At 36.2% G+C, this 12630-nt stretch overlaps 2 protein-coding genes across 2 annotated transcripts; both read right to left on the minus strand.

Moving 5' to 3' along the window:
• Positions 1-724: 724 nt before the first annotated feature.
• Positions 725-1219, minus strand: LOC107818857 (histone H4-like). Its single transcript, XM_016644908.2, has one exon. It carries the CDS (start codon positions 1140-1142, stop codon positions 831-833), a length of 312 nt encoding a protein of 103 aa, XP_016500394.1. The 5' UTR covers positions 1143-1219; the 3' UTR covers positions 725-830.
• Positions 1220-2988: 1769 nt separating this feature from the next.
• Positions 2989-3300, minus strand: LOC107818856 (histone H4-like). Its single transcript, XM_016644907.2, has one exon. It carries the CDS (start codon positions 3298-3300, stop codon positions 2989-2991), a length of 312 nt encoding a protein of 103 aa, XP_016500393.1.
• Between the last annotated feature and the right edge of the window lie 9330 nt (positions 3301-12630).

Below are 12630 nucleotides of genomic sequence, written 5' to 3' on the forward strand. Positions count from 1 at the left end.
ATTTCTTAGAAATAGCTATAAAAAGTGAGGAATGAATATTTGTGAGGATACGAAATACTACTGGAATTTACTGATTTACTTTGCTTTCTATTTAGCTATTATTCATCAATTATTCTTATTTCTGTTTGATTATCAGTAACCCGGATTCTTCTAAAAACAAATTTTGACCGAAATCCCTATTTTTGGTTAACAAATTGGTTCCGTTACACGAGATTTGATAATCATCTGCTTTCCAAATTGATTCTTTTATCAAAAATAATCATGTCGAATGACAACGACAATAACCAATACAATTTACCACTCCAAGATACATAACATTTGAGTTTTTTTAATTAATGTTAACACACATTTTGGAAAGCCTCGAAGTGTTTTTATTTATACAAATTCCCCGTAGTATTACCAAAACAAATTCTAGTAATACGATAATCCTACGGCCTAGCCAACTGAAAATTCCATGCTTTCCTATAAACTGTAAGCTCGTATATTTGCTGGAGATGCATAACTACAGAGAAAAAACAATATTAAGATGAAAATGAAAAGCCAAGAATCACTGCCAGTGGAGAAAAAATGATATAAAGAAATCGAAAAAATTCTTATATGCTTGAAATTTTAAGATACACTACGTAAGCTCACAAAAAAAAGGCAGAGAAAGTCACGAATGGATCAAAATAGAAGTCGCATTCAATAAAAAAACTCTTTGATTCAAATCGAAGGGACAGAAGAATGAGAATAATACCAACCGATTTCATTTCATTAATACGAAAATCTAGTCAATTACACTAACAATAACACCAAACCAAACACAAAAGTTAACAACGATTTCACAATTTTTAACCACCAAAACCATAAAGAGTCCTGCCTTGTCTCTTCAATGAGTAAACAACATCCATAGCAGTTACAGTCTTTCTCCTAGCATGCTCAGTGTAAGTGACAGCATCACGAATCACATTCTCCAAAAATATCTTCAAAACTCCTCTCGTCTCTTCATAAATCAGACCACTGATTCTCTTCACTCCACCTCTTCTCGCCAATCTCCGAATTGCTGGCTTAGTGATTCCCTGAATGTTATCACGGAGTACCTTACGGTGTCGTTTAGCTCCTCCTTTTCCCAGACCTTTGCCTCCCTTTCCACGGCCTGACATTTTCTGATAGAGAAATTGGATTGAGAAGAATTGATTTCTAGGGTTTTGCTGGAAATGAAGACTTGGTGATTGTAATGTGGAGGGGCGGGAGTTTATATAGTGGAAAATGGAGGTGCTTTTGAATTTTTGGGGTGGTAGATTTTGGCGGTCGATTGAATTTATGAAAATATGGATTGACGGTTTGAGATTGCGATCCGCGTGACTTGTTTTAACTCATTGTTGACCGTCGATAACATGGAAATCGACGGACAGTTTTTTATTAATATTCTAAGTGGATTGATGACATAGCCTGTTGTTTGTAATCTTTGCCCCTAAAATTTTGCTTCCCGCCCATTTGAATTACCACTCAAATTTAACTTGTGAGGTATGTAGAACATATATTATTAAAATTAAGAAAATGTTATGCTTAGGGATTGGATAATCATAATACTAAACAGCTTTTGAAGAAAAAAAGGAAAATTTTCATAAACACTATCTTTTAGTAGTAATTAGTCATCTATAGATACTATTTGCTATATTACGGATTATAAATACCTTCTCTGTGGTTATAAGATGTATTTGATATATCTAAGCTATTGTATTCGTGAATACAATATCAAAAATATGCGTAAATCAGGGAAGTCCAGCTAATCAGTTGTTATATTCGAGTGTATTCGACTGTATTCATGGAGTGAAACATGGGATTACAGCTGGACAGATTATTGTATTCGACTGTATTCACGGCGTGAAATAGGGGATTACACTGTTTTTAAAACGGAAAGTGAATCAATTAACATAATAGACTCCTAATATAACTCAAACTCGATTATAACACACAAAAATTGTATTTTCAGTTATAAAAAAGATTCTCAATCAAAAAATACATTAGGAGAGGGAACACTACAATACTTATAGGATTTGAACCCTCACATTTACCGTGGAAGGTAGGGAGCTCTCCAAGTGAGTTAGCCGGTATGAGGCGGGTAAACGTGGGTGAAAATGCTATGCGGGGCGGGGGCGGATTGAAATCCTTGTGGTTTGGGTAGGTTTGTCCCGTAACCACATCATTTGACATCCCTAGTTAGCCCCTCAAGACCGATTGCATTCAAAGTTGCATTTTGACTTTTAATTTATCTCATTTATTTATTTTTAAAAAAAAGTTTTAAGTCACTTTTAAATAACTCAATGGGTCAAGGGATCCAAATTTTGACGAATTGCATCAATCATTGACAAAGGAATATCCTTTGTCCATGTCTAAAAATGAGATCACTTAGGGTGTGTTTCGCATAAAAGAGAATGTATTTTAGAAAATAAGTCTTGGCAACTAAACACCAAAAAAATTCATCAAGAGTAGATATAACCACTTTCTTCACTTACATTTTATTCTAGACCATTTGAATTGGTTTTAAAATTTTAAAGCGTTAGGATTGTGGGAACTAATTTTGAAAAGGGAAAAGGTCAAAAATTGCCGCTCTACTATGGTATATTGTTTATTTATGTCACCCATTATACTTTTCGTTCAAATCTATCCTTACCGTTAATAAAGTTTGTAAAATTACCTCTAATCCTAACGTTTTGACATTGTGGCACTCGGGCCCTCAAATAAATTGACACGTCAACATTGGAAGTAATTTAATCCTCAAATAAATTATATCTCTTTATCAAAATTAGAAAAAGATAAAATAGTAAGACTAAAAATATTGAGCAATTTGTAGAAGATAAGAAGTATGAATTGTATCTGAAATACTAATGAGATCCATTTCGTTAATTCAAAGAACCCAATTACAATGACCTCATAACCTTCATTCTCAAATATTAAAATTAAACACCAACTAAACTCCATTTAAAACAAATAAAAATACACAAATCAACCACCAAAACCATAAAGGGTCCTGCCTTGTCTCTTCAGTGAATAAACAACATCCATTGCAGTAACAGTCTTTCTTCTAGCATGCTCAGTGTAAGTGACAGCATCACGAATCACATTCTCCAAAAATATCTTCAAAACTCCTCTTGTTTCTTCATAAATCAGCCCGCTGATTCTCTTCACTCCACCTCTTCTCGCCAACCTCCGAATGGCTGGCTTTGTTATTCCTTGAATGTTATCTCGGAGTACTTTACGGTGTCGTTTTGCTCCTCCCTTTCCCAAACCCTTGCCTCCCTTTCCACGGCCTGACATTTTTTGTTAGAGTAATTGAATTGAACTGAACTGAGAAGAATATGGATTTTGATTTGAGATGGAGAAGAATGGGGGTTAGGGTTAGGTTTTATAAGGACTTGATTTGGGGATTTTGGTTTTGGCGGTAGGATTTGAATTTTTGTTTTCAGATTTGGGTATGGAGTTTTTACTTTTCCTGGGAGCCGTTGATGGAAGTGTGTATCTACGGTGGAAAATCATTATTGCTTTAAACGTGGATCGACGCTAAGACCTCTAAGTACGCGGATCGATGACGTGGAGTGTGTGGACCCGTATATTTAGGTGGCATTAAAGAAGCATATGTTTTAAAATTTGTACATTACTCAACTTCTATAGAAAATGATAACCTTATTCAAGAAACAATTAAGTTAATTACAATATTTAATTAGTTCTATTTTAAGCCAAAATATAAATATTTTGATATATTTGTGAAAAGATAATAGGACCTTTTGTATACTAGTTAAATCACAAGATGATTTATTTTAATTTTAAAAGATAATATTTCCTTTGTCCCAACTTATATGTCATACCTTTTGTTTAGTTTATCCCAAAAAGTGTGCCATACTTACTTAGTAGTAGTATTTAGGAGTTAATTTCCCAAATGGCCATACAGTTTGATAAATTTACTTAGCAAAATGCATGACAAACTTGCTATATTTTTTTACATTAAGTTATTTATATGTAAAATATTAATTCAACATTATTTATTCTTTAAATTTTATATTACCACAATCAATTTTGTATGACAATTTTCTCAAAGACCAACAGAATAAAATTTTAATTTATTTAATTTGATAAATTTTTATAGAATTGTGATAAAAGTATTTTTGCGTTTTATTTTCAATATTAGGTCACAAAGATAATAATATTTTTCATAAAATATTCTAACATAAGTCCTCAGAAATCACAGTAAGACATTTGAAAATTTCATGGATAGATTTCTTCATTTATTGATTTAGCAAAATAAAAACAACATTATCATTTTCTAGATTTATAATTTATTTTTATTATAATTTTATATAACTAAAACAAATTATCTAATAATTTTATGCGACTTTTTAATATTGTGTATTTAGTGATATGGGTAAAATTGTATTTTTCTAGAAAAAAATGGCTTTTACAGCAGTTATGACATTTTGAGAAACAAGTGAATAGTTTAGTGACTTTTTTGTCCTAAAACAAAGGAAAGTAATTTTAGTAGGTAAATTCATCAAGTTGAGAGACCATTTAGGAAATTAACTCGTTATTTAGAAATAATTTAGCTTTAAATTTTTAATTTTATCCTTAATAAGATTATTTATTGTGAGCACATGATTTTTGCCCTATGTGAAATACTCCTACAAATTAAAGAAATAAATTTTTTCTAATTATTTGCAATTTTGTAGGATATTAGAAGGAAATCGTGTTAATTGTTTGCATTTTTTTGTGCATGTTTATTTTATTATAATCACAAAAAAAAGTATAAAAAATGTCATGCATTGCATTTAGAGTTGGTTTCCTTGTTTTTAGGATTAATTAGCTAATTATTTGTTCTATCAAAATTAAAATTACAAAAATAGTCCATTGTTGCATTTTTAGCTTAATTTTAGAATAATAGTTTCTCTTTGATTTAGGATTAAGGAATTTTTATATTTTTTTATGAATTGGTTAGTGTTATAATCTAAATTAATTTAGGATTTTATTTTAGGTTTTTCATTGAAAAAAAAGGAAAGAAAAAGAAAAGCAAAAACGAATAGAAAATAAATGGGGCTAATTGCACAAGGGTTGATTTAATTGGGCTAAGCCATGGTGAAGCCTAAATTTCCCCTTTACCCGTTCCAATCCCCCAAGCCCAAATCCCAGCTACCCAGCCCCAGGCCTCATTGCAGCCAAACGATCCTGTTTCCCTTGTCCCTAATCTCGACCGTTGAATCTTTGAGATCCAACGGCCTGAAACTTATCGAACCCCGAGTATAAAAGTGTCCAAACCAAGCCCTACCCCCAATCAACCCCCTCATTCCATCTCCTCACCTCCCCGTCTCTCAAAACCTTAGAGACTGCCGCCTTGAAACCCTCTGTCGGTGGCAACTCCATAAACACCCCTAAATCACTCCAAAATTACACCAAACATTCCTCACCTCCTCTTCTTTATAAATTACCAAGCCAATCCTTTCGATTCTTCCCCAAATTGCTTCAATTTCGGATCTGAGAGCATGCTAAGCCTAGGTCACAAATTGGTTTTTTTTCCAAAGAAGATTTAAGCTAGAAAATGGGTGTTATCCGTCTGTTCCCGACGAGAACAGTCGCCTAACACCTATTACGACTTAAATCAGAGGCGTCCAGTTCCCTTTAAGCCATTTGATTCACGTTCCGATATAGGTACATTCCTCCTGTCTTTTTTTTTTCTTTTCTTCTCTTATGTTATCATTCTCTTGTTTATCTTCTTCTTTTTCTTTTTCTGTTTGTTTTGTTCATCTTGTTTCCTAGTTCGTCATTTCAATGACTAAACTAAGTAGTTCAGGAGGTCATATTCTTTGGGCCGTTAGGGTTTTATTTGTTTTTTTTCATGTCAACCAACCTAGTTCTCTAGTGCATGTCAAGCTTCTCTTTAGTTTTAGTTATCATTGCTTATTTTATTTGGACCTGTTGGTTAATCTAATTTTGAAATAGGTATATAATAAATAATATAATTCATTAATATTAGTTTTAGGCATCTTGAATTCTCCTAATTTGTTAATTTGTTTTGACTAATTTAGTTTTAGTCAAATTCAAGTTTGGAGGTCTTAAGATTATTATTTTTCTAATTTTTTAGATGTTCAATCTTGGTTTTGATCCGTTTGTTGTCATTTGTGTTGATTGTTTCTGTTGGCCATATTTTTCAATTCTTAGGGATTTGTAGGGGTTCATTTGTAAGTAAAAAAACTTAAGGGGGTTAATTTGGGAGTTTAGAAATGGGATAAGGTATCTAGAATGTTCTGTGGCATGGACAGATGGTGCTATTCTACCAGTACAAGTTGTTGAAGCTAATTAGAAATGGCCAGTTATCTGCTTGCTATTAGAAAAGATGCTTTGTGAGGGGTATTTTGGAAAAAAATTCATTCCTTGACTTGGAAGGCACGCAACAAATTTTGGAGATAAATAGGGCCCTTTCCTTCACTCTAGACAGACTTTTCAGCATTATTCTCTGCACCTAGTACACTGAAAAATACACACACACTGATATAGTTTCAGAATTAGAAAAAAAAACACAAAAAAAAGATCTCAAATACTGTTCCATTGATTAGCTGGTTCTCATTTTTCTGGGTTTTAAAAAGCTTGAATATATTGTTGGTTTCTGGGTTCAAAACATGGTTTAAGTTGGTTGTTAGATGCTAATTACTGTTGTTTTAAACTCTGCTGATCTTACCATCTTTTTGTTGAAGTTATATTGTTGTTTTTGGCTGTATCCAGGTATGTAAGGCTGAACCCTTGTGGTCATGTGAATAATACACCTGAAGTTTTAAGTTCGTTGGTTGTTGCCACTCAGTTGATGTTCTTTTGCTTTGCTGGAGATTGGTTTTATGATGTTTAAGTCTATTTCATTTTGTTTTCTTCCCCTCCCCGTTTTGCTTTCAGCATATTAGAAGTTAGCTAAAAACTTTGTACATAATAGGTGTGTGTTCTAAGTATGGACTTTATTGTGAGGTGTGAGGAAGGTATTTGTGCATCTAAGTTACATTTTGGGAGATCTGTTTAAAGCTTCAGCTACATGGATGTTTTGTTAAGATGGGAGTGTTCATTTTTATGTTGATGATGAGTCAATAGTGCATTCAATAGTTAATACATTCTCAGTTATTTATCAGCTAGGTGATTAAAAGCCTGAATGTTGATGTTAGAGTTATTGATTGAAGTCATAATTATTGTTTGTCATATATGTAAGCATGGGTTTAGATAGAGAAGTGTTGAGAATTATATGTCATGTGTGGATCATGGATAGTTGGGCCTCAATTTAGGCCCAATGACCTTTTACATGTTTGAATTAAGGTCCAACTTTGCTACCTAACGCATATCTGCATGAGAACATGTGTTAACAGTTGGTTATTTCACTTTTAATTAAGTTCAAATATGTATTTTTGTGGGTGTTTGGGCTTGGGTGTCAGCCCTAAACGAAGTGGCCTTGACTGCATGAAGCCTGGCAAGTGTTTCAAGGCCCAGGTCTGTGGGATTCGATTTCGAGCCCATGCAGTCCCAACATTTCCCCCCACCTTGGTATGCCCGTTTAATAATATACTGGGCCAGCTATTGGCCCAACACTTTGGCCACATTATTACAGGTCTATTGTATACTTTCTTGCTCATCATCAATAGCTTTAAACCCGAGTTATTTGTGAATAAAAATGCCCTTAGGCCTAATTAAGTATAGTTCTTTAGAACGGAGTGAGGTGTGCCAACCTAATTAAATCACCTATGGCCCTCTTATTTTATAACTTAGATACTAAAAATGAATCTCGTAGTTTGTTTTAGGCGCGTTAACTAAAATCCAAGTGTACATTTCATGTAACCCGGTTCTAATCTCTAACAAGGTTAAATAGAACGTGTCGTGAATCGCAAGTGCATTTCATGTAGCGTGGCTTACGGTGTGTTTTAAATAACCTTGAAATAGTTTCTTGAATAGATAAAAGCGGTTATAAAGTAAAAAATGCACATAGGTTAAAAATGCGTAATTAATCATATAGTAGGCCAATATTAACAGTTTAGCGACCGTGCTAAAACCACGGAACCTGGAAATGCCTAACATTTTCTCCCGGGTTAACAGAATTCCTTACCCGGATTTTTGTGTTCGCGGACCGTAAAATAGAGTCAATATTTCCTCGACTCGGGATTTAAACCGGTGACTTGGGACACCATAAATTATCTCAAGTGGCGACTCTGATTTCTAAATAAAATAATCCCGTTTTGATTGTCACTTTAATTGGAAAAACTCCCTTATACCCCTTCCGGGGGTAGGAAAAAGGAGGTGTGACAGCTCTGACGACTCTTTTAGGGACAAGAACCCAAAACCTATTGTTCAGGGTTCAGAATTCGAGCTTAGAACAATTGTTATATTTGGTTTTATTTATTATCTAATTTTATTTACATGTTTGAGCCTAATGTGCTAAATGTCACTTTTTACCGTTTTGATATTGTTTGAACTATATATAAACTGTTACGAAACCCTCCTTTCTCTAAGCCTTCTAAATCATCTGGGAAGGGTGCACTTCGTGTAGCTTCTCTTCTGTTAGAGTCATATCCCAATTTTAGAATGAGGTTCGGACAAGTTGCAAAGCCGGTGAAGCTTCTGTATTCCCGGTACGCTGCCCCCCCCCTCCCGGGCTCGAGCTGTCCGCTCGGGTAAGCCAGGTCTAGAACAAATAAACTCAGGTTTTTAAACATAGTATAACATAGCCTCATGCCGGATCCCTAGTATGAACGCTTGTTTGCATCACGTGTATTTGACTTTGGGGACTCAACACAGGGGTTGGGTCCGTCTAGGACAGATGTACTCGAAATCAAAAGACCATCCTGATGTATTTTACCTGCTACTTGCACATTTATTTGACTCAGATTGCATGTTGATCAGCTTCTAGAATAGGGAACAAAATTGAGAAAAACCAAATTGAGGTAAGAGGGAGGAAATTACCCGTCTGTGAAAAAAACCGGTGTCCAAATATCCCGAAACTCTGCCGAAATTTTTGAAGAAAAAAAAAAGAAAAAAAGAAATTTCAAAATATTTATGCTTTTTGTTGCGTCAAAGTTGACCGAACTACGCAAGTTTAATTCTCACCGGATGTGGGATACGTAGGCAACCCTTATCGAGTCCAACTCCATTTTGCAAAAATAACCCAAAATATGAAGTGTTGTTATTTTAGTATAAATAAATTTAGATAATGCCGTTATTGTCTAAAATAGCCAAATTGCCCCAAAAGGGCACCGAAAGACTGCTTTTGCAAAAATAGCCACCTATGGTCCTTTTTCAAATTTTTGGCCAATTAGCAAACACAATCATAAAATCTTCTTCCCTGAGGTGCTGAAGGGCCGTATTTTGCAAAGGTTTTTTTTTTGCTTTAATTTTTGAAATTGATAATTTTCTCTTGAGTCAAAAAAAATCATGGTCGTTTAACCGATCACTTTAAATAAATGTACAGGATGAGCACTATTGAAAATGAACCTTTCACAGTCCTCGAGGAAATCCCGTTAGAACTTCATATATGGTGGAATGATTTAGGGGAAGTCAACAGAGATACTGTGATAAAAGCGTTGGGCGGTCTTGTTGGTCTTCTAAAGATTAAGCCAAGGACGGATATAATTGAGGCTTTGATACACTTTTGGGACCCAACACGTAATGTGTTCCATTTTGCTGATTTTAAGCTAACCCCTACGCTTGAGGAAATAGCGGGCTACGATGGTTTTAGTGGGAATCTCAGAAATCAATATCCAGTAGCACCTAAAACGGTGACTCCTCATAAGTTTCTAGATCTTATAAGCATAAGTCGGGAAGTTAAAGACGAAAATTTGGCTGAGGGATTCTACACATTCTACTTCTTGTACCAACGTTACGGGGATCCCCACGGTTTTGAGACTCTAGATATCGGTCTAACACATTCAGGGAACAAAGGTAAATGGGAATCCCGGCAGGGATTGGCTTTTATAGTGGCATTCATGGGCGTCTCAATTTGCCCAAGAAAGGATGGAAACATAGAGTTGGGGCTTGTGGGAATAGTCGACTTCATGACTAAAAAGGCTAATGGTACCATTGTATCGATGATCCTAGTGGAGATTTATCGAGCTCTAACTATTTGCCGGGAAGGAGGAAAGTTTTTTGAGGGATGCAATATGCTTCTACAACTCTGGATGGAGGAACACCTTTGCCACTATCCGAGGTACATGAACTGTGGTATGACCGCTCTTAAATGCATTGAAGAACATGATAACCGGGTGGAGGGCCATGAGTTTTCGGAAAGTACGAAAGCATGGTTCGCATTTGAGCTCCCTGACTGCAAGCAAAATTGAGTGGACATTCGGGTGGCTCCCGGTCAGTGAAGTCATTTACATGTCGGCCGAATTGTGTTTTCTTCTATTAATGGGTCTCCGTAGCATTCAACCTTATGCCCCGCACAGGGTTCTACGCCAGCTAGGCAGGTACCAGACTATCCCGCATGATGAGAATTTGAGTCGAAAGGTCATCAAACTAGGACCAAAAACTGCTTTCCCAGAAGAAAGGGTGCGCCGAATTTGGCATCAATGTAGGTTCCTGGAGCCAAAGACTCAGGTACGGGATCTGTCCAAAAGCGAGTTGGAGCCTAATTATACAACTTGGTATGGTAAAAGGTTTCAAGCCCGTCAAGATCCCGAACGGCCCGCCAAAAGGCCCCATGTCCAACAATTCACTAATGGGGCACAAGAGCAATGTGATTGGTTGGCAAAAGAGACAAGCTACAGAGCCATAATAAGCAAATTGGAGGGGCAAATCTGAGATCTTAAATTTGACAAAAGTGTACAGGCTGCTGCTGATAAAGGGGAGAAAAAGAAATTGGCCCAAGAAAACAAGGCCCTTCGAGCCCAGATCCAAAAAATAAAGATAACTGCTGAGAATCAGGAAAGGAACCGAAAGGATGAAAGACTCATAAATGGTCTTAGGAGGAAAATAGCTGAGTACGAGGATGATTTGGAAAAATCCGAGGGTAATCTGGCGAGAGCCCGGACACAGTTAGCGAAGAACGTAGAGGGACGAGTAGAGTTTGTCCGACAATTAAAAAGGAAATATGAGGGAAAATCCACCAACTTGAAGAAAAAACTAACTACCCTCGAGAACGAGATGGCCAAACAAACAAAGAGCTTCAAAGCAGAAAGAGAACACTGCTACGTGCTGATGTCGCAGCTAGAAAAAGACCTGCAGCAGCTTCAAGAGCAAAATCATACAGCCGAACAAGTTTTGGGGGCCAGATCTCAGCAGATCGGACGGTTTCTACAAGAGAAAGGTATTATAAGAGAAAGGGTTAGGAGGATTGTGGACTACATTGTGATGAAGTGCAATGAATGTGAAGACATGACCAGGTCCATGTTTTTCGCTTCCGTTATGATTTTTGTCCGACAAATCATGGATGACCTATTTCGCCTTCAAGAAGATATGGCGCATAGGCCTGCGCCGAGACCGACTGATGTCCTGCGGGCCCCTGGAGCAGTAATTGAGGCACTTATATATTCATGGTTTTTATTCGAGTATGTATTTTCATCTTTCTTCCTGAGTTTGTTAGTCCATTTTCGAGTTTGTATTTTCATTTTTTTTTTGGAATCTGTTAGTCCACCTTTCGAGTCTGTTAGTTTTTATGATTAATTCTGTAGGAAAAGTCATTGTAATCAGGATGTTTTGCTTTTATTTTATTTTATGAAAAATTGAAAACCCAAAAAATGTATATTTCTTTTATTTTACACTTATCCCCTGAACTACGTAATGATATAATTCATGCGGTGCCATGATACGTAGGCAATCCCCATAGGATTCGATCATAACCATAAAATGAAAAAAAGAGGGAAAAGAAGATAGAGAGAAAAAAAGAAGAAAAGAAAATCAAATGGAAAGGAAATAATGGCAAAAGAAGAGAGGAAAAATGAGAGAATAAAAGAATAGAGACAAGAATCAAGCAAAGAAAAGCATGAATGAAAAGAAAGAGAGAAAGAAATTGCAAAATGAAAATTTGTGAAAGTCGGGATGACGCAAGCAGCCATTCAAATGCATAATAGAAATGGTTAACTGCTTAGGTGCATTGCATCCCCAACGTGCGATTACCTATATGTTAAGCTCTTAATCGCTAACAATGTTTGCTTGTTGTCATCAAGTACAGGCAGGTGGTTAGTTTGTTCGGCATTCTGGTAACCCACCCATACAACACCAGGTCTAAAGACAAGATGATCATGGCTGGCCAAGAACTAGATGCAAGTGTTATTGATCCGTCGAGGGAGGGAGAAGAGTCTGATGTTAATCTGAAAGAGGAGTTACATAAGTTGAAACACCAAATGGCAGAGATGTACCAGGCATGGATGAAAGGGCATCCACCACCATCATACCCCGCCAACCCTGCTTTCATTCCTCCACTAGCTCAATCCCAAGAATCTCCCACTGTTGATTCATCTCCGCAACATGCACTAGGCTTTCCCCATTACCACCACTATCAAGGCACCACTTCCTAGACCACACAAGTACCACCAGCCAAACCAATCTCGTACCCCCCTCCACCAGCCACCCCTATTTTCGTAGCACCACCGCCAGCTACACTTTATCGATCTTCCAGTGAGCCATTATTCCAGACCCAAGATA

This window comes from Nicotiana tabacum, chromosome 11 (genome assembly GCF_000715075.1).
Source record: "Nicotiana tabacum cultivar K326 chromosome 11, ASM71507v2, whole genome shotgun sequence".
Taxonomy (NCBI): Eukaryota; Viridiplantae; Streptophyta; class Magnoliopsida; order Solanales; family Solanaceae; genus Nicotiana; species Nicotiana tabacum.

Bases quoted from the DNA above. Each gene is read 5' to 3' on its own strand.
- LOC107818857 (XM_016644908.2), bottom strand. From the start codon at position 1,142: ATGTCAGGCCGTGGAAAGGGAGGCAAAGGTCTGGGAAAAGGAGGAGCT.
- LOC107818856 (XM_016644907.2), bottom strand. From the start codon at position 3,300: ATGTCAGGCCGTGGAAAGGGAGGCAAGGGTTTGGGAAAGGGAGGAGCA.